Consider the following 27,934-nt stretch of genomic DNA (forward strand, 5'->3'; position numbering starts at 1 on the left):
TTTACCCGTAAAAACAAACTTTTTCACTATAAATCCTTTATATGCGTGGCGGCTAGAGTCCTCTCGTCCTCTGGCTTGAGATGGCTGCCACCTATGGGTCAGATGATTGCCTGCCACCATTAAGCAATTGGTAATTAAATATAATTTTTTTCCCTAAAAAGTGTAAAATTTTGGAATTTTTTTTTTCACGAAAATAAATTGTCACGCACAACGAGTCTGTGTGCAAAATGTCAGCTCGATTGGATCACGGGAAGTGGGTTAAAAAACGACCGAAAGATTTGCATGGTCGTAAGCGCGCAAGCAAGCAAGTGAACTTAATATAAAGGATTTAAAAAATAAATAAACTCCGTCTATTTAGTTTATTTCCCCCTTAGTCCTTCTTTAACAATACAGTTTGACTGTTGTAAATGTTGTCGTCAACAAGACATTCCATTGCGACCCATTACCCGCCATACTTAATCAATTATCTAAACGTTCAATTATATTTAGGATTTAAGTTAAAAAAACGGCTGCCCGCAAAGGGGCAGCCAAAGATTCGCGAGGGGGAAGCCAAAGAGCCGCCGCATGCAGCTACGGAGCCGCAGGTTGTCGACCCCGGGGCTATAGGCGAGGGACCGTTCGTCATAGGGACGCCAGAGATGGCGAATCACGAACGTTCAAGTGACGGTGTCAGGGGGCGAACGTTGGGCACGAGTGCCGCGGTGTGGGATGCTGAGTTGGGGTGAAATTGAAAGAATTGTGTGCACGCACAAACACAAGAAATGGATAGTGACTCAGCATTCTTTCATACAATAATGGCGAAAATCACGTAGAATGAGTTCAACAAAGAGGGAGGGGCCGATCATTTCGGACCCAGGAACGCAAGTCTAGTTCTCCCATCAGGTCTATTATACTGGTAAGAACCTCCTGGTTACACCAGCCCACAGGGGATTCTTGTGTTCGTCCGTCCGTCGTGAAAGGAGGGGCTGGGTGAGGAGGGTGGGGCTGGGTGGGGAGGGGAGGGTGGGGAGGGACTTGGTGGGGGGGGGCTGGGTTGGGAGGGTGGGGCTGGGTGGAGGTGGGAGGGGTGGGGCTGGGTGGGGAGGGCCTGGTCACCCCGTGGTGCCCTTATAAAACTCAACGTTTAACCTACTCACGCCGGCTTGTCCCTGGCCATTGACCGAGCAACCCAACGTTCCTACCAGCTCCCTTCGCAGGAATATGTTTTATCTAACGTGGCTCACGACATTTCCCAGAAACGTAACCCCCCCCTTCCCCCCCGTTTGGCAAGGTTTTCCTTTAAGTTTATTATTATTTATATCGGCCCCTTGTTTACAAATATTTAAAGTTTCGGCACTCTCCACTCTCGGGAAGTTTCTAGATCCGCCTCACAGTGATAACATTGTTCATTAGCTTCCCGCCACGGCACACTCGACATATGCAGTGATGGGCATGGTCACGCACACGAACCTTTCTAAATTAATGGCTACAAAACGGAATCCAATACAATCGACAACGCACTGATAGTAAGAGCGGTGCTGTGGCTTGGTGCTAGGTGTATGGTTTGAGGATTGTGGGGGCTGTATGGAGGTGTGTGGCGGTGAGTGCAAGTGTGGTGGGCGACCACTCGTGTGGGATGAAGTGAGTGGTTTTGTGGAGATGGGTGAGTGTATGTCAGTGGTGGTGTGTAGCATGGCGGGGTGTATAAAAACATCGCCACTGGGGAGACAAAGACGGCCGGGTGTGGTGCTGGCCACCCATCCCCTCGTGTACCGTGCCGACCCTCATAAGTGCTCGCTAACAGCACTTTCCTCAAGTCTCTTAAGGCTAAACACGGTTATTTGGCTTGTGGCGTGGTGGTAGGCGGTGGAATGGGGAGTTGTGGGGGGTTTCAGTGGTATTTATGGAGGGTGCATATACAAGGCGATTTCATCCAATATCATGATCCGTTTGGTTTTCTCAGCACTGAGTGCAGGGAATGGAGATGTTTACCAGACGAGATTCAGGTCTCGCAAGATGATTCCCACAAAAAGCTTTGCACAGGTGCAGAGGGCGATCATCCTGCGTGAAGCGTGCGGAAAACTTGGACACAAATCAGTGCAAACAAAGCATTTCACGAAGGACATGCTGGAGCACATTTACGTGGTGGACAGTCACCACCTGCTCTACTGTGGGATTGCCCACGTGGGGGACATACATTGGAAGAAAATCGCTCTGGTCCTCAGCGGTCACGCAGCCTCGGCCGACGAGATTTCGAGCTCCGAATCGCAGACCGACAACGGGCTCAAACGGCTGAGCGAACACAGCTCTTCCGAGGCCCTGAGTCGCATGTACAACTACACCAGCATGTTGTTTGTGCGGGATCCCATGGAACGCGTGGTCTCTGCCTTCCGTGAAATGATGGAAAAACAGATTTCATTCGAGAAGGTAAACACCGGTCTGTGACATTGCAGCTCACTTAAAGGGCTTCCCTCGTAGTGAACATAGTCAAGACTTTTTTTTTCATAATACATTGTTGTTAGGTGCTAATAATTGGTGTATATATAAGCTTGTTGTGGTAAATAAATAACCATGTCGTATAATACTATATTACTGCAGTAATTTATTTCCAGGGGAAGCTCACTGAGTCCCCAAGACTGATTAAAATAATTATACATTATTTTGGCATTTTGATGTTTATTGCTTTTCGTGGAGGTTCAGCATCCAAAAAGCACTCCAGCCTCCTCTCGTTCACCTTTTATTTCATCAAACGTTTTGTTACCAGTCTCCTTTCAATAACTGTCCTGAGAGAGTATATAGTCCAGCTGTTTTCCAAATGTGTCCCCTCTGACAGATATTTCAAACTGCGTCGTGAAACTGTCGTACATGACCTTTGTTTTTACTCACATTTATCCCGAGCCCAACCTCTGTCACCCTCTTTATTGAGCTCCTTTAACATGTCCTTCCGTTAATTCCCATTGCACGTGGCTGTAATATGCAAATATGTGATGGCTTGATATTTTGTTCTTTTCAATAATTTAACTGACAGATAATCGATTTAACTGCAAAAAAACATGTCAAGTACTGCATCTTAAATTTGGACCCGATGCAAATGTTTTGATTAAAAAAGGGAAGTTTTGAACTGTTAAAGGAAAATTACCTTTTCTCAAATACACTGAATTCGAATCATTGCCTGCTCATCCTACGTTTGATGCTGCTGCCTACTAAACCTACGGTCGTATCTTATTTTTTTAATCACCCGTTAGAAGGTACTGACATTTTAATTAAAATAACGTGGACATTATCGTAAAATGACCCACGGTCGGTGTTTGCACGCCCGTCTCTCCCTACTTCATTCTCACCCTCTTTGTGCCGTGCGCGCAGGACTCCTTTGGGGGTACGATGAAAAGAACGGGTCAAGGCGTCACATTTCAAGAGTTTGTGCAGTTTCTCCTGAACACGACGGGTCAACAAGACATTGACTGGCACTGGAGGCCCTATCACCGTGTCTGTAACCCATGCCTCGTGCGCTATACCTTCATTGGCAAGCTGGAAACCTCGCAGAGTGACGCGGCTGAATTACTGTCTTTAGTAAACGCCCCGAAAGACTTAACTTATCCTTCGACGGTCACTGCCGAATCATTTGAAAATATTACTCAGCGCTACTTGGCCCAGCTGCCACCAGAAATGCAAGAAGCTCTTTATAAAACCTATTACGTGGACTACTTGCTTTTTGGATACCCGCTCCCACCAGGCTTGTTAGACAAGTTACCGTAGTCACAAATAAAGACACGCATAGTTTAATTACACTGTATGCATTTCTACACAGTGGATATTGATTAACCTATTAACTGTTTTTTTGTATTTAGCTTGTCCTTCCCCCACACCTCCGATTAGCACGGTTGGCTACGTACGGTGCAAACGACGTTCAACATACGTATGTGATTTAAATGTAAAATCGGACTCTAAAGTTGGGTGGCACACATCCACATTGGCAAGCCTGAATGAGGGAAAGTCAAGTCCCAGCTGGCCATGGAGTGAATTCTAGTCATATAAAGCTGGCATTGTACACACATATTGTCGAGATTACACCTTTTAGAAAAAACTATTCTGATTGTGGGCTGCACAAAATTGAGGCACTGTATTTTAAAATGTTTTCATTATGGAACCTTGTGCCATGAAGGATTGCATTTGGCAGTTTTGAAGGGTGCTGAATCCAGCTTTGATGTAATATTTTTGGCAACTGTTGTTTGGATATTTCTTGGAGGGTGGTACAGAGATAATGCGAATTACAGTATCAAAAGAAACCTTTGCATAATGCTGAGGTGTGACTTTTATTGTAGAGTATATAAAGGAACTGGGGTTATTCTCTTTTGCTGTTGGAAGAAAGTCATAACTTCCTTCGTTAAGGAAGTGCACTTTAATGAGTGCAAAATATTTGTTCTTCATACACAAGTGTATTTCATCAGCTCGATGAAATACAGTACACACATGGATATTGTGATAACTGTATATTCACCTTGTGATTGGTTTTATTGGGTTGTCATTTCCTCTAAAGGAATAAAATATTCCTTTAGAAATGTTTCATTCCACTTATCTTTCATGTCCATATCATGGAAACGGCCCGCAACCTAAAAACAAACAGTTGCTATGTTGTAGGTTCATATCTCGGCAATGCGTTCTGGACTGACAGGAGTTTGAACAACTGGAGCTCTCCTGACGTGTTTTCGAGTTGTAACGTGTGTTGTTTTTCAAGAAACTCCAAGCACCTGAAGTGAAGTGTGCAGAATAACACGCAGTACAACCTTCAACAGCATCGGAGAGCAATACACAGCACATCCGCGAACACCTTCTAGTGGTTTCAAGATCTATTCAACAGAAAAAAAGAGTGACGGTCAAAATTTCTGCTTTGGCATTCCCTAGTGATGTCAATGTGGTGTAGCCGCTGCCATATCTTAAAAAAAACCCATCTACATCATCATCACACACTGAACGGTGGAAGCCAGTGTCACACTGTAGCTGCTTCACAAGGCGCGCTGCACAGAGGGAGCCGGGCCGTGTTCATTCAATCACAATCGGTGCCCGCTGTGGTAATTAAAATCAGAAAGGGCTATCATGAAGTCAGGAGGCGACGATGCTGGGTTTTTTTAAATGGATGAATCGGTAGTTACAGCGGCAGTTGTGGCTGCGGCGCAGACGTGGTTTCAATGCTGATTTGGTAACAAAATAAAATGCGTATCGACAATTGTGTTGCGTTCTTCTTGTGTGGGGAAGATCACAGTTTATATGGTGGTGGAATTGATGATAGTGATCATGATGTTGTTAGTGATAATACTGGTGATGCTTCATCGCATAATAGGCGTCTCCTTAACTGGGCAATGCGACTGGCTTTGATCATCTACAATGCATATTGGTATTCGTATTAAAATGGAAAGATTGAATTCTCGCGGTGTCCGACTGTAAATGACAATTTACAGGAGCTAACACGAGAGGGCCGCATTGCCACGTTTTGAATGCGTATCGCATCAGCAACGGGGGAGCTGAGCTTTATGTGCGAATTCCAGGAGTTTGGGCGTTTTCACGTTTTGGTAGGCATAGCTTCTAGGGTAGCTTTCGTATCTCTGCACCAACGACCATGAGACACACACACGCATCAGCCCACACACACTGCTTAATCCCCCAGTCTTTGGTTCAAGCAGCAGCTTTGAACAGATCCCGAGCATAAATATTACAGCTGATATCCGGGCATGGCCTCGTGTGGATGTGTGGCTTAGGCTCCACTCCCCGAGTCACTCAATGCATCACGCGGTCTGCAACACGCGAAATTGATTTGCGGAATTTAAACAAAGGGTGTCTTATTGGGAGATTGGGTTCTGACAATAGGAATGTGGAATTCATACCAAGGGGCTCTGGACAACCAACGGAAATGACCAACAGTTGTTTAAACAGGGATAGGATTGAACAGAGACGATACACCGAATATCAACTCTACTGTTTGTGTGTAAAAGTGAGGGTGTGTAAAAGTGAGGGGAGCAGTTGTGCAGCGGTTTGCGCTACGATCCCGGCGACCCGAGTTCGATTCCCGCTCACGGCCAACACTGATGACGATTATCTGAAACAATCCTGTCGAGTCAGCCTAAAATGAGCACCTGGTGCGGTGTGTAAACGTTGCCACTGGAGACAAAGGCGGCCGGGCGTCCGCCTGGCCACCCACCCACACGTGTGCCGTGCCAGTCCTCATAAGCACTCGCTAACAGCACTTGCCTCAACAATCTGCTACAGGCTATACGGGGGATTCTTTGTTTCAATACGGACAAAACGTGTTTTTGTCTATTTGTGTTTCTCCATTGTGATGGGACTTTGTAGGATGAACGTTGAGATTTATAAGGCGCACGGGGTGACCAATAAGGTCTGAATTGGTCTGTAATAAGGTAGGGCACGATAAGGGGTTGACAGATGTGTCATTTATATTGAGCTTGTTAACCAGCCATGCCATTGCAGACTTTAAGCACTGTACTACTCACATTCACACACATATGCCGTTCTCCACTAGGTGACGGTGAAGTCACCACGGCGCCTGTGCCAGGCAAGGTGCACTTTGAGGCCACGTGAAGTGGTGAAGGCTCGCTGCTGGCAGGTCACGGGACAGACCCAGCAGGTGCCATGTGTTGGCTGACTGAGATGACCGGTAGATGCAGCGCCTCCTGTACTCCCTGCTGTGCCAACTCGCTGTTTTTTAGCCGCCCGGCGCTCCGCTCGTTGTTGTGAGCGTCGCTCCTCTGCCCTCCGTTGTTGCTGGAGGGCGACTGCCTCCAACTGCCCAGTAGCAGCGTCCTTCACGAGCCGTCTCCTCCACAGAGGCCGATGTTGACACCGCTGGTACCGGTCGTCGGAAAATCCACTCAGCTCCACATCCTCCCGTACCACATCAGCTCCATCTCTTCTGCAGCCACACATACACACACCACCACTACAACCACACCACCGCACAAGCCACTTCACACACCATCGTGTTGCACACGACTGCAGTGTACACAGTACTCCACACAGTGATACACAAACACAGATACACAAACACACAGATACTAAGACCCCGCTTATTTCCTGAACAGACTGTTGGGGGACAGTGCTATTAGCGAGCACCTATGAAGGCCGGAACGGCACACGAGGGGGTGGGTGGCCAGCACCACGCCCGGCCGCCTTTGTCTCCCTAGTGGCGATGTTTACTACACACCGCACCAGATACTCAATTGAGGCTGAGTCGACCTAGAGGAGGCCCAGGAGTGGTTCAGATAACTGTCACCGGTGTTGGCCGTGAGCGGGAATCGAACTCAGGTGGCCGAGTTCGTAGCGCTAACCGCCACACTACCGCTCCCCACATACTCTCTTTCACTATACCCACATACTGATATATTGTAAGGCCTCGACAAACCTGAGAGTTTCGTTTTTGAAAATCTGCGGTAAATTATAATTTGCGAAGGCTCTGTTTATATGGGGGAAAGGGAGTTAGGTTCCCATGTCCGACTGCACTGGAGAACATGGAAACGTGAAACTTATCCCGTACACATTAACATCCACACATTTAATTAGTTTGTATAATACAAAACACAACACAAACACGTTCCTTCGGAGTGGGCAGGTAGGAACTTGGTTGGACAGCGCATCGTGCGATCCGTGTCACGCGGCGCAAGCTGCGTGGGGCGGCGCGTCACGTGGTGCTGAGCCCGCCCGAAGCGCTCTATGAAATACAAATCGAGGGCGTGGCTATGCACGACAGACAAATAATCCCTGGTGGGCAGTGTGGAACTGTTGTTCCTACCTGTATTATGGCGACGTCCTCAATGAGTGGAGGACAAGACGCACACGGCCAATAACGACTACACAATGGCTTGGGTGCGAACCACACGGGGGAGTCAAATTCCGCCGTGACCCCGCGTTGCAAAATCGCAAAAAACAAATTAGAGGAAGGCGCCAAACGTGAGCTGGTATTCAAATACTGTAAACCCTCGCGATGTGCGAGTTCTGGATTCGCGAGTTCCGCATAATCGCGAGAATGCGCACTCAATGCCTATTCGTGACCTGCCAGACTCGGGTATTCGTGAGTGTACATCGTGCCAGACCACCGACACAGGGGAGATGCACGCAGAATTGTTACATTTGTAATGACATGACACCTGCTGGCTGGGAAAGGGAAGCACGGGTACGGGCACGGTTAAGATAACATCCAATCGGAGAGGGAGCGGTATCTGGGGCAAAGATAATAGGTGGGGTTTGGCCGAGATGCTCCGGGAACCTGCTCGAAGGTTCCACGATAGGGCGTGGGCGGAGGCGGTGCCTAGACACGCCTGGGGAGATATCAGGGCGAGCGGACCCGGGGCTTGGGGTTCGTGTGTGGATTCTTGGGTCCGGACTGCGTCGCTGCTCCCCGTCATCTCTCTCAGTCATCCGGCCACAAGGAAGATCTCCTGTGGGGTTTCCATCGCAATCCTCGTCATGCCGCCAGCCAGCGGTGTAGCCGAGGGCGGTGGTACCACGCCGAGTGATCGGCTGTGTGTGTAGCCAGTAGAGACGTTAATATCTCAGAGTGAGAAGAATAAGGTTGGCCTGTGTTGTGCCTGTGTGAGAAATAAAAGTACCCTCTACATGACGTGTCGCGGAAGTTGCTCATTACACATTTGAAGCTGCCCGAATAGGTTAGGCACTCCTCAGCCCGCCCGCTTAGTCCTCAGTCTCGCAGTAATCCCGCTCTGAACTCGCTATTGTGCATTTTCTTTTACATTATACGTACTTACTCGTTTATACCAAAATGTATAAACGAGTCGACTGAGGTACATTAAAAAGAACGCGAGTGCAATCAGGGAAGGTGTTGTGGCTAGTGCTCCCAGAGTGATAAAATTTAAATTGTGCATTGCTACAAATCACGTGCATCTCCCGAGGAGTCATCCTCTTGAATTCCTCACCACCACCACTTCCATGGTCGTAAAATAATCATCAAACGTAATTCAAACACACATTGTAGTAATTGTTATTACACATTTAGCATTTCCCTCCTGCAGACGACTCCCTCACCGACGACCTAATCGGTTCCTAGAAGACGATCGCAAGTCGAGCCGTCGTAAGTTTAACCCTCGTTTCCCATAAGGCGCAATTTTATAAATTGGGGTTCCATTTCTGGAAACCCATTACATACCAAAATTGACCACGAAAATAAATGAAAATAACTCGAGCAAATATTTATTGTAACATAACATAACTTTTACAAACATTTATTAAGTAAAAACAGTTACATTTGAAAATGCTTAAGTACTTTTATGCATGTGCATCACATTTCCTCTTTTCAGACAGCGAAAGGCAAAAAAAAAAGAAAATTTACAAAAAAAGTAAAGAGCGTTGGTGAAAGACTCACTGCTGCAACATCTTTGCAGCAGTGAACATTAGTGACGAAGATGGTTCTCAAAAAGTATTGAGAATATCCACCAGCTCTTCCAACTACAGACTTGCGCTACCACAGAGTGGATGAAATTACTATTTTTTTCAAAGAAAGGATTAGTGGGAGCCTAAAATTTTCTATAAAAGATTGCTTTCACAAGCAAATATGGTTGCTTTATTCTAATGAGAGGGCTACAGCCAAGGGTGTTCAGCATCAGTTATGAGTGCCAAATGCTGTTATGAAGATGTTGACCACCACGATGAGGAAAGTTATTGACGTTGCCATGGTGTTCAGAATGTCCGAGCGGCTCCCATTTTGCCTTTGCTTTTCATTTTTCAGGTCAGAGATCACTGTGGGCAAACACAAGTGCGGGTCATGTTACTCACTCGTGCAAAACAATGAATCACGACAGTGTTTATATAGAACTATACGTTGTGACTACACATTAAGGGGCACGTAGGTATTACAATTCCATAATTATGCACAGCCAAGACCATGCATACAAAAACTAGGATTTCAGTAAGGACTTGCCTTCATCCTGATTTTAGTATAATCCCATCTCCGAGTTGTACTTAGTGAACTTGTTACACTTCGGCAGCAGAGAACCGATACATTCTCACTGAGCTTATTTTAACGTTGAGCACTCACAGAGGTATTATTTCTATGTGATGAGCAGGGGGGAGGGGGAACACCCACACCACTCCCTTTGGGGTGGAGTGGGTGGTCCACGCACTCCCCACACGTGACTGTCTGTCCAGACTCAGTTCAATGACTATCAAATCCGAAAATACTGTAACCTGCCTGTAACACACAATCTAACAACACCTGGACAGTCAACAGCAACTCACTTGTACTGAGCTACCCAGTCTAGACCACGTGACCCAGTGAACCTTGTGTTCCCCACACCAGAGACAGAATTGTCACCAATGAGTTATAAACTCGCGAGGTTGACCGACGCCAAGATTTAAAAAGCAAATCTTGCACAGACTCACTTAGCCCAAGGGCCCAAAACTGCGCCCTCTCAACAGCCATGCTGTCAAGTTTAGCTCTCGAAGAACCCAGCACCTCTCTGGGACAACACGTCCGGACAGGTGGTTAGGCGTCACGCCTGATCTACCTGTAGGGCCAGAAGGTCCGAGAACCACGACCTCCTTGGGCAATCGGGTGCCATCAGAACCACTGTGGCTGCACTTCCGAATAACTTTGCCAGAACGTGCGGAATTAGAGGGAACGGGGGAAAGACGTACCCTAGGCAACCTTCCCACAGGAACTGAGAGCATCCGTTGCTCATGCTCCCTGACAGAGGAACAGGGATATTCGCGTTCGACGCAAAGCAGTAGACGTCTGGTGTCCCGAACCGACATGCAACCTCATTGAACATCTCAACGTGAAGCGACCCCTCTCTGGGGTCCAGTTTCTTGCAACCGAGCCTGTCCACTAATGCATTCTGTACGTCCGCGAGGTGTGGAGCCACCAGACGCATCTGGTGTGCCTCCGTCCATTGAAAAAAGAGGTGACGTTGCAACGCACCAGCAGCACTCAACTCCGCCAGTTGTATATTGACCAGTCGATTTGCCCTCAATTCGAGGAAACTGACGCTCAACTTCACTTCCTCGGGTGAAAACACCCCCTGGAGCACCCGGTGTAAGCAGCGCACTTCCCTGCCCTGCAGGTTGGTATCTGTCTCCATGGTCACCAGTTCCTGAAAGAACCCTAGGGGTGACCCTAACTGCAATATACGAAATGAGCTATAACAACGGTTACAATTACTACTGACCAAGACTAATTAGAGGATCTATTGAAATTGAGAGAAATAAAAATAATTGTAACCGTTCTGATAGCTACAGGCTTAGTGCTGCTTGGAAGCGTATTATCAAGTAATACACTGTCTAATTGCATACCTATACGTCGATGGTGATTAACTGTGAGCGGTCAATAATAGGGATTGCAATTTTTTGGGCCACAAGTCACATCATATTTACCCCCATATTTATGACCAAAACCGGAAGATTTCTCCACAATTCTGGCTGTCGCCTGATGAGGCTAGCTGTAATTACTTGCAAAATGTCATGGTACTCTAATTGTGAATGTTGTGGGTTTACTCTCCAACACACCGGTGTGCTGAACTAGTAACCAATTGGCATATTTTGTTTACGTGACAAACATTACTAATTGGCTGTGTCGTATGGTGGCAGGTTTAATGAGACATTTATATTTACGCCATCCAACCCCCTTCCCCCAAAAAAACTCTATTAGGAATAATACTGGTCGTGAAAGCCTAGGTGTAAACTGAAAATTAAGAAAATTACTAATAAAGTGATGGTGTAATTTAATCAATAACTTTTTTAATGGATAATACAGCTATTTAATTACAACTCGAATTATATATGTAACATTTTTTACATAAGTGATGATAATCACAATATGAAATTTAGTAAAACGAACGATACTTTAAAGCACTCATGATGATCACACTTGCTCACCAGTGGTCAGTTGCCACCTTATTGCTCTTCTATCACTGCTACCATGGTTAATGTTCCTCTGAAACTTCTGTCATTGTTCCCTTCACCCATGTTGAGATCTAGCAGACTGATGGTATTGACTCATCCACACCGGACTCAAACACCACAATGTGGTTCACAACACTTCCCAGTCTGGCTCTTCCCTCGCACTGCTCCACTTTGGAATTCCTTCCCATCCTCTCTTTTCCCGAAAGCTCTTATAATCACTCTCAATTCAAGAAACGTGTTAACTCTTACCTATAGGTATAACTGCTTAACCCAAGCTAATAATGGATTGATGTTTGCATCGTCCTTGTACCGTTCAACTTTTGGCAGCTATAAAATAGACTGTATCTGGTGTAGACCAATCAGTTTCAAGGACAATGCATACATTATCAAAGTTTATTTGTTTGCATCTTTTACCACAAGTATGTGGGGTGAATTCAGAATTGGTAATACGTGTCTATATTCTTTGGTTCTTTCGGTAAAGTCACGTAGATATAAAAAATGAACATAAAGTGAATAAACATATCACGTTTCGATCGCAACACAAGCAGTCGTCATCAGGCAAAGGAGTTAGCCTCTAAAGGCAAACTGTTTATAAAGGTTTGGGGATGGGCGTAGCCCAAGTGTATCAGCAGCACCAGGAGCATGGACGGTGCAGCAATGCCAATGCAGCAACAATGCCAACGCAGCAGCAATGCCAATGCAGCAAAGGGCCGCCAAAAAATCCCTGCACCCCGCTCCACACACCACACTGCTGACGGTGGAGTTTGATTGACAAGATACGCGACACCATAGAGCTCAATGTATCTCCGTCCATGAACACCTAACCAGTGAACTCAAACACGTACACCAAGCTCTCAAGGCGAATGGACAGTCTGACTACACAATCCGCAAAGCCATCACCCCAACCGTGAGGAAGGAGCCATCTGAGGATCCAATCAAAACCAACACCCTACCATACATCGCAGGGGTAACCAAAAAGATGTCCAAAATAATGAACAAACACAAGATCCAGGTCCCATTTAGCACAGAACATACAGTAATAGGGTTTCACCCTTTTATCTGGCAACAAAACTGACACCTTTTTACAAGGGATTATGTTTGCATTAACCACAACACTTGCGGTCAAAACGCAAATATAAAGACAACTCTGATAATGGACAAACTGTCCTTGAAATTGATTGGTCCACACCCGAGACAGCTTTTTTTAGAGCCCAGTCTCACATGGTGTTGGACCAGATGACGCCAAAAGGCGCACAACTCAAAGACAACGCACCATCAGAGTATTGAGAGCTCGGGGTAAGCATTTACACTATGATACCTCCTTTGCCAGTAGCAAGATATAGTAAAAGGTTTTTACACTTTTATCTGGCAACAAAACGGACACATTTTTACAAAGGTGTGGACCAATCAATTTCAAGGACAGTGCATCCATTATCAGTTGTCTTTTTGTTTGCATTTTGACCGCAAGTGTTATGGTTAACGCAAACATGATTCCTTGTAAAAAAGTGTCAGTTTTGTTGCCAGATAAAAGGGTAAAAACCTATTACTATATCTTGCTACTGGCAAAGGAGGTCTCATAGTGTAAAAAGTACATACAATTCGTGATCTGATCTCATCTCGGCGTCTACAAAATAAGCTGTAACTGTGGCAGCAGTTACATTGGGGAAACTAAGCGACATGTCTCAGACCGTGTTCGTGAACCTAAGGGAGATTTGAAACACGGTAGGACCAATACTTCTGCCGTGGCTGATCATTATTTAATGCGGCTGGCTCACACGAAATTTATTTCTCGATGATGGTACTTTCCAAGCCTATTGGCTATCAACAAAGATTCGTTCATGAAGCCATCCATATGTAGAGTAGTGAGAATATGTCGTGTCATCTGGAGAGGAGTGGGATGACGTGATGTGATGCTGTCATGTCATCGAGGCGGCGGGGTACTTAAGGGGGACCCTGGGACGAGGGCGGGGTCGCCGGAGGGAGAGTGAAGTGTCCGCCATGGAAAGAGGAACGAGAGCCTGCATGGGAACTCCCCAGCCGCCGACGACGAAAGGCTAGAGGGGTAGAGGCCTCACCTCGTCGCCGGGCGGTGATGGGTGAGCCCCCGCCCGGGGCAGACGAGGTAGTAGGCAAGTGAAGCCGTACCGGGGTGTAGATAGTTGGAAGCAGTTCCACGTGCAGGCCAGAGTTCTGACGCGCACCATAACGGGTGTAGGCGTCGAGTGTAAAGGGTAACCAGTCAGTGAGTGTGCAGTACACAGAGTCGTGTGAAGAGTGTTATTAAACCGGCGTAAGCCCTTACCTGAAGTTACATCTCCGAGTGGTTCTACAAGTCTCCTGGGTGTCAATAATTACTACGCAATATTTGGTGTCGGAAGTGGCCATTGAACCTTCGCTGTTTAAATTCAAGAAAGCTGGAACCCTTTGCTGGTGTGGTGTAAAAGCCGGCAGCGGAGTGCAAGACCCAACCGGAGGAGCGAATGGATGGTGAGGGCTGCACCAGTGCTCTCCCTGCGACGACCCCGGATTCCCGGGCCCCAGTGATGTGCCCCGGGGGGAGGGCGACTGCAGCCTGCGCGGGAGGAGGCTGGGGGCCCAGACTGGCCGCCATCGACGGAGAGCTGGGGCAACATCGCCGGTCGACTCGACCAGCTGCTGGTGTCGAGGGAGTGGCTGGGTGTGGGTGAGTTGATGGCGGAGCTGCAGGGGGATGCAGCCGACATCGGGTCGCTGCGGGCGTTCCGGCCATTTCCGCGGCTCCGGCGTTCCCAGCCATTCCCGCGGCTGCGGCGTTCCTAGCCATTCCCGCGGCTGCGGCGTTCCCGCCCCCGTTCCCGCGGCTGCGGCGTTCCCAGCCATTCCTGTGGCTGCGGTGTTCCCGCAGTCCCCGCGACTATGGGCATTCCCGCCGCCATTTTCCACGGTTTGTCTCGCGGCTGCGATGTGGCCTTCAGGCGTTATTGCAGCCGCTGTGCATCTGCCGCCACGTGCTCTCTGCTGGACTTTCACGCTTTTTGCGCCTTTGCGTTGCGCTGGGCTGGCAGAGCGCCGCTGGCGCTCTGCGACGGCGAGCGGGATGCGATTGGAGGGCGAAGAGTGGGGGAGGATGTTGCCTGTGAGAGCGAGAAGAGCCGCGATTTAAGTATTGGTTCCCGATGTCTGGAGTCTGGGGAACCGCCTGCTTCCTGCTTGTGGGTTGAGCCGGCACGCAGGAGAGCGCGCCGCCACTGTGCGAGGGGCCTGCTGCTTGTGGAGGGGAGCAGACCGCACCATTGGTGTGACGGGCACAGCAGGACACTGCTTAGAGGGACTTTTTCGGTTTTGGCTGTCTGGTATTGTGTTTCCTCGCGGACGGTCATTTCCTCATAATTTTTTTGCATTTTTTTTTTATTGTTGGGGGTGTTATATTGTTGGTATGTTATGTCTAGGGGGATGTTTGCTTGGGGGTTCTGTGTTGCAATTTATAGGGATGTTAGTTGGGAGCTTAGTGTTATAGTGTGTTGCTGTTTGTGACGTTTTTGCTGCTTATCGTAGGGGTTGTCTGTTTTTTCTTCACTGAGGGGGGGGGGTGATGTAGAGGAGTAGTGGGATGACGTCATGTCATCTGTAGAGGAGTGGGATGACGTGATGTGATGATGTCATGTCATCGAGGTGGCGGGGTACTTAAGGGGGACCCCAGGACGAGGGCGAGGTTGCCAGGGGGAGAGTGAAGTGTCCGCCATGGGAAGAGGAACGAGAGCCTGCATGGGAACGCCCCAGCCGCCACCGAAGAAAGGCTAGAGGGGTAGAGGCCTCACCTCGTCGCCGGGCGGTGATGGGTGAGCCCCCGCCCGGGGCAGACGAGGTAGTAGGCAAGTGAAGCCGTACCGGGGCGTAGATAGTTGGAAGCAGTTCCACGTGCAGGCCAGAGTTCTGACACGCACCATAACGGGTGTAGGCGTCGAGTGTAAAGGGTAACCAGTCAGTGAGTGTGCAGTACACAGAGCCCTTACCTGAAGTTCCGTCTCCATGTAGTTCTACAAGTCTCCTGGGTGTCAAGAATTACTACACAACACGTATATACAGAGACAATTTCAACCGAGAGGAAGGTTATAGACTCAGCAATCATTGGAAAGATGTCATCAACCACTTTGGGTCGAGACTTGACTTGTGTTTTCGTGTCAATCAACCTCCACCGTCAGCAGTGTGGTGTGCGGAGTGGGGTGCAGAGATTTCTTGGCGGCCCTTTGCTGCATTGGCATTGTTGCTGCATTGGCATTGTGGCTGCATTGGCATTGCTGCACCGCCCATGCTCCTGGTGCTGCTGATACACTTGGGCTACGCCCATCCCCAAACCTTTATAAACAGTTTGCCTTTAGAGGCTAACTCCTTTGCCTGATGACGACCGCTTGTGTGGTGATCGAAACGTCGTGATATTTTTATTCACTTTATTTTTTATTACTTTTTATATCTACGTGACTTTACCAAAATAACTAAAGAATATGAATTCCTGCAGTCACTAAAGTTTTGAGTCAACATTTAACACGTATCTATTTGGTGTTTGAAACTTCGTAACACATGCATTGTCAGAAATGGTAAGGATGCTGAGATTGCAACACTATGCCACCACTCAATATCACACACAAAGATATCCAGGAACGATCAAACTTTAGGGTAATGTAATGCTAGTGAGAATTGACAAGGTCAGCACAGCAGTCAAAGAATATTGTGTGCTCACTTTCATTTGCATAGCTGATATGAATCACAGTAAATAGAAAATTCAAAATACCTCAGTGAACGAATTAAAGAAAATGTTAAGGGTTCTTACAGTGAGGTGGTTACAAAATTTGAATGGACTATGAAACGTGGGAATCTGCACATGGCCAAACATTAGTCGCACCCTAAAGCGTGCATATTATAATTGGCAGGATTGCAGTACTGCAGGGAGTTGTCTTCTAGAAGGTGATTATGAACGTGCTGCGTTACAATGGGGCAGTGATGTCTTCTGGCTCTGGTCTTCTAACCTTTGGGTAACTGAATAGACGACCCCTGGAATTCAAGTTCAGTGTGGTAACCATTACACCGAGGGAGCATTCTGTTGTTTAATATAAAACTAAAATAGTACCCTTGGAAACGGGATGTCAGAACTCATAAAGCTCTGGATTCAGTTGAGCGTCATTAACGAATAACCATGTAGAGTATCGATAAATAATCCGAGGATCTGAAGAGAAAGAAAATCGATTACGGAATGAAGAGCTCTTAATGGGATACGTTTCATGTCTATCGAGTAAATAGGATTCATAAAAATAACCACTGCGTGCCACAGTTTACATGCATTTGTCAATTTGAGAATGATTTACTGCGGAGTAATTGGTTTCTACAATAATAAGTGACCACTGTTGGCTTTTCACAAAGGTATAATTACTTCATGGTCCCCATAATAGATGAGTTGACCTCAAAGTGAAATTTAAACTTACTCTAATCCCAGCACCACCCATTCAGATACAGAAACATTAAAACATTAACACACAATTATAGAGTAATATTAACCAGTGACATGGAAGTGGCATTCGTGTGCGTAAGAGTCGATCATTCTATAACACCCGCTACAGGTGAACTCATCTTATTACAACCCTATTACCAGTGACTTCTATTATCTGTGGCAGCTGTAGGGTCTGCAAAAACTCCTATTATAATATCCGTGACCATATTCCTATTATCTGCGGCTTTTTCTATCCTTTACAGAACGACCTATCCTTCACATATATTTGTGAATAAGTTTTGAGTGGCAATTGTAACCTATGATACGTGATTATCCACACTAATTTTAATTAGTGGAATAAAATCAGATAACCTGCAGAAAATAAGATGCAAAATATTGGTCTCCCACATCACCACGGATAAAAGTTCTATATATCTACTTGGAAATAAAAGCACAAAAGGTTGCATGAGTTTACCAATACAGATGAGGAATAACCCGACGAGAATCTGCAGGGAGATGGATAGAGCCAGCATGCCCAGGAGAGGCTTGAAGTACTTGAATTCTGTTCCAGAATCCATCACCGACTTCAGCTGTGAAGCGTTTGCCATGAGCAGGGCCACGTCCAGGAAGCTCTGTGCCACGGTCTTCACCGACGAATACCGCTTCAGGTTTTTCATGTAATCCGCCTGCATAGAGACCACACAGTTCAATCTAGCGCTTGATTTCTCGTAATTTTCCAGCTCGGTGGTAGACTAAAGAAGGCATGATTGTATGTTGAACTTCTTTTGCACCGTATGTAGCCAACCATACTAATCGGAGGTGCGGAGAAAGAATAAACTGAGCACAAAACGCAGTTCTAAAGAAATGAGCTTTCAACTTAGATTTGAAAGTGCATAGCTCCAGTGGCTTCCGAATTTCGGAAGAGCGTCCCAGACAGCCGCAGAAGCGCATCTGAAAGTGCGCAATGCAATGACCGTCTTTGTTGGATGGTTTGCCAAAAGCCACTATTAGCCACGGTCATCGCGAGAGGTATACTGGATGTGCTTGGTGTGGAAATATTTTCTGGATCCCTGATCCGGACTCAGATGAAATGAAGGCCTGGTTAACTCTCCATTATCCATGCCCATGACAAAGAATGTGGAATTTCTACTACTGGCTCATGGTTGTCAGCATATTACTTTAATCCTAAGCTGTATGTCTATCTATACCATCCACTTATATCGGTATCTTATACCCATCATCTGTACTGTATGTGTACACTACACGTACTGTACGTGTCACCATTGTACCACTTACGACTATGCATGTGTTCTATTCGCAATAGCATTGCAAGTAGTCACACTCTGGGTGCATGGGCATGGTTATAGAATAAACAGTATTAGGGTTATAGAATAAACAGTATTAGGGTTAGAGAATTACAATTACAGTATGTAATTACAGTGCGTCATCCTTTACAATGCACAGTGCTAAAACCCCTCCAATTGAATATATCACAACCTAACAATTTAAAGCCAAGCTGAAAGTCTAGAACAAGTCAAGAACATTTATATAACGATCAAAAACAACCTTTGGGTCTTTTACCTGTAAGATGCAACAGCACGTGTGTCACACAGCAATTCTTCAACCGAGTCGCCATTAACCCTGTGACTGGTGTACAAGTGCGGTCAATCAATAACCCTGCCAGCCCCCTACAGGCCCAAATCCGTTATCGCATGCTGGTGTACACACATGCATCGATGTACTGCACAGCACACCAGGACTTTCACAGAACCACACTTTACTCCCCTGCTGCACAAGGAAATAATTAAAAGAGTGGTCCATTCCTTATGTGCCACACTAGTTCTAGCGGTAAGCGCGCTGCGCTACGAAAGCGGCAACTCGAGTTTGAGTTTTTCTTACGGCCAACACCAGTGACGATTATCTGAACCGGTCCTGAGCCTACCTAGGTCGACTCAGCCTCAATTGAGTACTGAGCGCGGTGTGTAATCGTAATCACTAGAGATAAAGGTGGTCGGGCGTGGAGCTGGCCAACCACCCCCTCGTGTACTGTTCCAGCCTTGATAGTATTTGCTACTCGCTAACAGCCCTTTCCCCAACAGTCTGTTAAGGCAATATGGGAGGTTGTTGTCTTTGTGTGTGTGCATGTGGGGGGAGCGGTAGTGCAACGGTTAGCATGCTATGCTACCGTGGCGACCAAAGTTAAATTCCCACTCACGATCAACACCAGTGATGATTATCTGAATTGGACCTGGGCTTCCCCTTGGTCGTCTCAGGCTCGTGCCTGGTGCAGTGTGTAAACATCACCTGGTGCAGTGTGTAAACACCACCTCTGGGGAAACAAAGGGAGCAGGGGTGGTGCTGGCCACTCACCCCTTCCTATGCCGTTCCGGCCTTCATAGGTGCTGCTCAGTAACAGCACTTGCCCCAACAGCCTGTTAAGGCCATATGGGGAATCGCTGTCATTGAGGTGTGTCTGCAATTGTGGTGACTCATTGCCCCCCCCCCCTCCTACAAGCTAGCATCAGAACTCATAAGTGAAAGTAAATGTTACATGCAAATGTGCACATTTTATTTTTAATGAGTTTAACAATGCTTCCCTTTTGTTGAACCCGAACACATTCAACAATACTTAACGTACGGGTGTTTAAATACATTGTATTGTGTTCCGACTTACGTACGGGTCTCAGGAATGAATTAGGTTCGTAACCCGAGGAGATTGCCCATACATATAAATGACAGCAAGAAAATACCTTCAAAGTTTGTATATAAATATCAAAGCTATGAATTCTAAAGGAATATAAGAATAAGTTACTACTCTCGGTTAGAAACTGGCTTCAATAATCTCTGGAGAAGCCCCTCTAGGAGAAAAAACCCAAATCATACATGCGAGTTCTGCTTTCACTTTAAAACTATGAATGAATGAACATTCATCAGTTTGTAAAATGTATTTAGGTGAATTCCCCTTTACGGCTCTGTATAGGCGGTTACATAATGTATAGTGGGTCACGTGACTTCTAAGCTAACAAGAGTCGAATTGTCAAGCTGGTTGGTTAACTAATCATTAGCGAGTGCCTGTACCCACTGCCTACCTTTGCTCAACACACAGGTGTGTAAAGGCAGCATGCACATTTCAAATGAAACATGAGTAAACAAACCATGTTGTCGATTTGCTAATAGCACTCATAATGCACTTGTTACACGACTATACCGAGTTATGGTTATACAGCCCGATTCACAAGTCCTATGGAACTGCTCCAACCACAGGAATGTGCACCTTCAAGAAATTACTCGGGAGCATGAAAAGACATGAAGCGCTTCGCCATACGCCACTTGTTTTACCATAGGGGACACTGTCGACTAATGCACAATAACTTGGTTGCTTACAACCGATGTGAAATCCATTAAATCGAGAAACACAGGGGCAGACATCACTGAAATAATTACTGAACTGGGGGGGGGGGGTCAGGACCCCCACATTGTTTTAAACTGCAGACTCACCGAATATTCGCGAGGGGCATTTTCACCAGAGCCGTAACCAGACTCCAGCAGGCCAGGGCCCACTGATGTGCTGTTGCGAGCTGCGTTCCCCTCCATGGCTTGAGCAAAGTGGAAGATGTAAGTGTTATAAGCGCTATCAGAAAGCGTGTGTACATAGCATACACACACCTGTGCTGTATGGATCTTGCTGAGAAGCAACAAAGGTTAACTTATAGGGCCTTGGCACTGCTGGGCTGGGTATTTTTTTTTATCAGCCACTCTGATAGGTTGACAGCAATGAGCCAAGTGCTGCCAGGTAATTAAAAAAAATCCCAATGAGTCATGTTTATGGGAGGTGGAGAAGTTATTCTTTTGGATGATGTATTCCTTCTTAAAAGCGGTACATACGCCGTATACGTGCAGATAATTAATATGTAACACGATTTTTGTTCCTGGGTAGGAAGTGTTTTCTAATTGCTTATGCCTCAAAAGTATAGAAAATGGCTATTATTCCCCACGAACTTTGCTTTTGTGACCAGGACTTTACATGAAGGAATGACACAAATGCACACGTTTTCTCATTGAAAAGAGGTAAATTTCAAATATCACTGTTCTGGTCACAAAAGCAAAGTTTGTGGGGAATAATAGCCATTTTCTGTACTCTTGAGGCATAAGCAATTCGAAAATAACACTTACTACCCAGGAACAAAAACATGTTTTGTTAGTGTATAATTATTGCATAAACGCTTTATTAAAGTCCTGTGGTTTTTAAAAGGGGGTTTTCAGTCTTTTCCTCCACGTTTTTGTGGAAATACCATTGTTTTTGTACAAGTTTAAAACGTTTCCGTATGAAAGGTGACGACTAAGCTTTTTAACAGTCAAAATAACAAATAAAGTAGTGTTTCTGAATATATTTACTATATATCAGTTTACAGTCCAATGCTGTATGCGTTTAAATATATATTTAAGTAAAATAGTTGCGAGACTATTTTAACTCTTGTAGACACTCGAATAAATGATCGGCTTAAATAAAAAATATTTTCTTTTAATGTAAACGAGCAGCCCCACACATTCTTTGGAAGTGGCTGGCCAGTTGGCCGGGTCAGTTGGCCAATCGGCCATTCTATTTTTTATTGAATATCATGCACATTAAATATAGAACACATATTTTCGTCGACATACCGGTGGAAGCACCCATTGCTGAACGATACTCACGCCACCCCCATCTGACCGCTGCAGGGTGCCCCCAACCCCACAGGCCACCATGCCCAACCACGGCTCCCCTTCGCGTACCCTTCCCTTGACCCCACCAACCTGCACCTCTCACCCTCGCGGACCTCTTACTGCGCCCCAAACCCCTCCCCCAACGGAGCCCCCCATGCATCCTCCCCCCACCTGCGCTTCCCCCGCTCCCCTCTATTTCACTCCCGCACGCTGGGTGTCGGCACCCCACAACAGGTGATATTCATCTGCTCGGCAAGGGAGACATGGATCAGAAATATATTATTGCAGGATTCATAAAATAGCATTTGCCTTGTTTGGATGAGGAGTTCTCACGACAAACAGACTAGGAGCCTGGCTCTCTACATCTTTGCAAGGAGCCGTTGACAAATTAATGTATCTAATTCCCCTACGATTAGCACGGTTGGCTCTGCACGGTTCCAATGAAATTCAACATACGTACAAATGCAATGCTTATTTTTGGCTGTTCATAATAGGGAAGTTAGTGTCTCCCTGCTCAAATAATTATCAATGCGGCAGTAAGACTTAACTTTCAACAAAGCGGGACCTCATTTTATTGAACTCAACAGGATTGGTAGGCTAAGTCAACCCTTGTATGGGATTTTGAACTTGCAACCTTATTCTATTTGCGAGTCGGGCCCTTTGCTGCAGCATCATAATCCCACTGGCTGCTCCTAAAACAGCAAGCCCACAACACTGAGGGGAGCCATCAGTGTGATGCTGGCCAGGGGTACAGCATGCCCCCTACTGAACATTTAATGGCACTGAACAGCAGCAGCCCTCATAGTTTCTGGACGCGTGCCAAACTAAATACTATACAGTAATGATTTGGACCAGCTCTGTTTAGCTTCAAAAGAGATTACAAAATCTGACTAAAGATTACACACAAGACACCATGCACTACAATTTAGCAATGTGGAGGCGGGACTGGTCGTTTCTCCGAGAGCTGTAATGCCACCTATCTGCAAGGACAATGATGTTCCAGGAGATGGCAGTGCAGCGAGAAGGCTGCACGTATCTATGGACTTGCAGTGCAGTAATGCTTTTTGTTTGTTAACCCTTGGCTTCCTCTCACATGCATACTCAACGACGCGAGAGTTGGAGGATCACACAAATTAAACTCCCTTTCCATGCTCATCTAGGGGCCATATCCTGGCTTGCCAGGAAAAGGCGGTACAGCAAAGAGCGGACGCATGTCAATTGTCGCTTCTCTGTTTGGATAGCGTTTCCCCCTCGCGTGCATGGGTCTTCTCCAGGTGCTCCTCCAGTTTCCTCCAAAAATATAAATGCTCAATGATAAACTGAAAACAATACCCCTTAGTGTTTACGGATTATGCAGTGATCTGAGGGACAGTTAGCATGAAATATGCTATACTAAGAAATCTGTTGTCATTATAGAAGTAAAATATATATATGGATCTGTAGCGCTTTCCAACACAGGTCTGTTTTCGGAAGTACTATTTGTTTGGAGTGAATGCATACTACTTGAGCAAGTGGCTAAGTAAACTATTTATGCATTACTTATTCCATACCTAAAATGTATTGTGTACAATGTATGTCGCACTGTACGAAGCCAACCGTGCTAATTGGAAAGACAACTCAACACAAAAAGCAGTCCTAAAGAAATTCGTTTTCAATCAAGATGATTTAAAATTGCATAGCTTCACTGGCTTCCTAATATCTGAAAGAAGAGCATTCCAGACGGCCGCAGAAGCGCATTTGAAAGCGTGCGATGCAGTGACTGTCTTTGTTTGGCTAGCCAAAAGCCGCTGCAAGGATGACCGGGATTTGCGTGGTTTATGCTCCTTGACGAGATCAGCAAGGTATTGTGGTTCTTTTGTGGCAAGCACTTTGTGTGTCATGAGTACCTTATTATGTATTCGTTCGGCAACCGGAAACCAATGCAGCTCAGCGAGCACTGGATAGACATGGTCGGATCTTGCAGTACCCATCACGACATGTGCTAGAGAAGTTTGTACATACTGCAGCTTGGTAATGTTTATGTCAGACGTCCTGTAGGGTAGTGAGTTGCAATAATCAAACCTTATTGATACAATGTTACACACCACTGTGTTGGCTATATCACGACTCAAAGGTGGTCAAATGTGTCGTAGAGGCCTCATGAAAATTGCAGGACCTGACCATATTTTGCACGTGATCAAACGACATTCTGGTTGAGTCTGGCGAGAGGCTCTTTAGACGCAAAGAAAACTGAATTCTAGAGTCTGCAAACGCCACACCTGATCCTCGCACAATTGATTTCGCAAGAGCCTAAGTGCCAGCCAGTAGAACTTCCAATTTTTCTGGATTAAGCTAATTTTGTTCCATGAGTAGGGACAGTGCGGAAAGAGAGACGGTGCGTGGATGGAGAAAATGAGGGGATAGGGACAGTGTGTGGCCGGGTGGTTCACGAGGGATAATTACAGGAGGGAACCATGGAGGGATGTTCAGGATTGTCCGAGACAGTTTGGGAAAGAAGGCGTGGCCGAGGGCGGGGCGAGGCCACACCAGTGGGAATATAAGACAGAGGCTGAGAGAGCTCGAGGCTGCCCTGGGACCGGGATGGACTGTCTCTACGTCGCCGCTGTCTCCGTGCCGTTGCTGTCTCCATGCGGTCGTTGCTTGGGTGCTGTCCTAGCCCAAGTATCTGTTGTTATCCTAGCTCAAGTATCTGTCGTTATCCTAGCCCAAGTACCTGTTGTTATTCTAGCCCAAGCACTGTATGCTAGTGATAGCTAAGTACTGTAGGATATGAGAGTACTTTATCTGCGTGACGCGCCCTAATAAAGAAGACAGAAGTTGTCTGAGAGTCATTACACATGTGTAGTGACTAACTCGGAGACGATAAGACTTGGAGGCACTTCTTTATTAACGAGCACCATCGGGATTAAAACACTTAATATTTAGTCCGTCTTTTATTGACGACGAGAAGAATGGTGAAGACAACGAGAAGAATGGTGAAGACAACGAGCAGAATGGCGACGATGGACGCACGAGGGGGATCCCACTCCAACAACAGCCCCGAGGTCCCTCACAGGGGCCCCTCTTATACCGTCAGCTTGGCTTCGCTCCGCCCCCGCCTACGCCCCCTTTCTCGAACCTACTAGCGGGTTCCTGGTGTGCCCCTTGTGACTTTTCCCCTAGATCTAGCCTCTCTCAAGGAACGGTGAGGGAAAAAAGTATTTGATCCCCTGCTGATTTTGTACGTTTGCCCACTGACAAAGAAATGATCAGTCTATAATTTTAATGGTAGGTTTATTTGAACAGTGAGAGACAGAATAACAACAATAAAATCCAGAAAAACGCATGTCAAAAATGTTATAAATTGATTTGCATTTTAATGAGGAAAATAAGTATTTGACCCCTCTGCAAAACATGACTTAGTACTTGGTGGCAAAACCCTTGTTGGCAATCACAGAGTTCAGACGTTTCTTGTAGTTGCACACATCTCAGGAGGGATTTTGTCCCACTCCTCTTTGCAGATTTTCTCCAAGTCATTAAGGTTTCGAGGCTGACGTTTGGCAACTCGAACCTTCAGCTCCCTCCACAGATTTTCTATGGGATTAAGGTCTGGAGACTGGCTAGGCCACTCCAGGACTTCGTCACACACTGCTGGTCTCCGTTGCTCTTTATTTAGCTTCTTGCTCGCACCCCGCTGGTCCTGACAGCGGACCAGCGTCTCCTCACGCGCGCCCCGCACGCGCTCCCTCGTCAGTCCTTCCGCCAACCCCCCCCACTCCGCACACCGCTGGCCGACGGTGTGCCGAAGCTCCTCCAGCCACGTGGCTGATGGCGCGGATCCCCTCCGGCCACCCAACGTGGTCCAGCTTCTTCACTCCAACAACTGACCCAGAGCCATTCCGGGCTCTGTTGTGTATGTACCGCATTTTTATATTTTTTTAATATTAATTTTTTTAAAGAATTATTCTGCCAACATATATAATATCGTTTTTTTAATAGACACGGGGCAACGTGGAACGAACACGCCCCCACACTTCCACAGATGCGCGCATACCTCATTTCAAAGGAAAGAGGGCATGAAAGAGGGCAATCAAGGTCATAAAAACTCCCCGAATTTCACACAAGAGGAACAAGGGAGGAGGGAATGGCAGGCGGGGGGTTAGAATGACACCCTTTCGTTAAAAAGCCTCAAAATTAACCAAACACAACACCCCATATGAAGCGAGCAACACGGCCGTCTTTGTCTTCCCGAGAGGATCTCCACACGAACACGCCAAAAGCTAGGAAATGACACCAATAAAGCTCCCGGGCAATGGCTCAAAGGAAATTAACACGTCCTCGGAAAATAAGTAAATAAGCGCATGCGCCGGGTGCTCCCACCGTGGAAACAACCGTCTTTGTCTTCCCGCAACACGGACAGCAAAAATTGCACACGCGAGGAAATAACATTTCCATGAGAGATCAGGTCACGATAAAACATCGTGAACACGGTTTCGGCATAACTGGGGCATAATGGAAATAAGTCGCATTTCAACTTCCAAACCAAAACAACTTAAGCTGTGTGAGACAAAAGATATGATCCCCGAGCAGGGGAGGGAATAATTAAGCTCGCTTAACGCGTAGGTTTTCGCGACAAATATTATTCAGTAACAAAAACATGGATTCGAATACCTTTTTATATATAACTCAATGCGAACGCGAATCATCGGTCGGGTTAATGGATAATGAGGTGACGCCGTCGCGAGGCCCCCACCCTTTCAGAACGACACACAGCTGTGTCTTCAAAGCTAATAAACACACGGACAAAAACGCACGCGAAACACACGGACGGACACGCACACGACACACACACGGACACAGATGGTTCACACCCACAGGAATGTTTTATGACAACCTTTGAACAACTCGGGAAACTGAGTGGAATTTTTCGAGATATAAGTCGAAGGAAAATCCATTCAACACAGATCGTCCGGGCCACGGGCCCCACCAGAGATCGTCAAGAAGTTTTCGTCATCCAGAATGACGAGGTTCGCGGGGTAGCGACGTGCCGCTACAAGCCGAGGTCTGCACCACCTGAGAAGAATCGCTACCCTGAGTCGCCGAGCTGCGAGTGAAGCCAACAAAGACGCCAACGTCCACCCTGCCACGAACGAAGCATCGCTCCTCGTCAGAGTGACGACCAGCGAACAACCCGCAGGAAAGGCGGAGATCGCCACCGAGCGCCACCGAGCGCCACCGAGCGCCACCGAGCGCCACCGAGCACCACCGAGCGCCACCGAGCGCCACCGAGCGCCACCGAGCGACACCCAGATCGACCAGCATCAACCAAAACCGACTCGTCATCCCGCCGTGGAGGAAGAGAGTCAAAGTCTTCCGAACGAGCGCCGTCAGCTACCAAGGACCGCCAAGCGCCGCCGCTTACCTCACCGCGGAGAAAGTCTCGGCTGCAACTCACACGGACAGAGGTCGTATCGCTCCCCACATCCAGACTCAAGGAAGCACAGAGAAAATCTTGTCAAACCAGTTTCCTTTGTCATAGAGTCTCGCCGAAGCATTAATTAAAACAGAGCCAGATTCGCTCTCCCACACACACGCCCTCACCCACCATTATATCAAACATTCCGTTAAAAGGATTTTATACTTGCCGATGAATCTATTGACATATACTTTCGCCTCTGGGATACAATATGTGCTTTTGATTACCGCAAAATGAAGTGTGTCATGCTTGTTTTCAAACTCGGCCAGTCGCCGATTGTGATCGATACAAAAACGAACTAATGAGATGCCTGGTGGAAAGGTAGAGGTTACGATTGTTAGGAGGGTTTTAGCCATTCAGTTCGTTAAATGCACAATATCGCAAATGCATAAGAGTTTTGAGTTATTCAATTTAGTAAA

General features: G+C 46.7%; 1 protein-coding gene across 1 annotated transcript; it reads right to left on the reverse strand.

Moving 5' to 3' along the window:
* Window positions 1-9,526: 9,526 nt before the first annotated feature.
* Window positions 9,527-20,953, reverse strand: LOC144934683 (ninjurin-1-like). Its single transcript, XM_078860731.1, has 3 exons — window positions 20,858-20,953; window positions 17,835-18,045; window positions 9,527-9,738 (listed from the first exon to the last, which is right to left on the reverse strand). Exons 1-3 carry the CDS (start codon window positions 20,951-20,953, stop codon window positions 9,602-9,604), a joined length of 444 nt encoding a protein of 147 aa, XP_078716857.1. The 3' UTR covers window positions 9,527-9,601.
* Between the last annotated feature and the right edge of the window lie 6,981 nt (window positions 20,954-27,934).

The sequence above is a fragment of the Lampetra fluviatilis genome, chromosome 11, assembly GCF_964198595.1.
Source record: "Lampetra fluviatilis chromosome 11, kcLamFluv1.1, whole genome shotgun sequence".
Lineage (NCBI taxonomy): Eukaryota > Metazoa > Chordata > Hyperoartia > Petromyzontiformes > Petromyzontidae > Lampetra > Lampetra fluviatilis.

What these genes read in the sequence shown, in the direction of transcription:
- LOC144934683 (XM_078860731.1), bottom strand. Translation starts at nt 20,953, where the DNA reads ATGGAGGGGAACGCAGCTCGCAACAGCACATCAGTGGGCCCTGGCCTG. An exon ending in ATGCCCCTCGCGAATATTCG is followed by an intron (nt 18,046 to 20,857) that starts GTGAGTCTGCAG and finishes GTCTCTATGCAG; the next exon opens with GCGGATTACATGAAAAACCT. An exon ending in GTTATTCCTCATCTGTATTG is followed by an intron (nt 9,739 to 17,834) that starts GTAAACTCATGC and finishes GTTTGCCCACAG; the next exon opens with TGATCTCTGACCTGAAAAAT.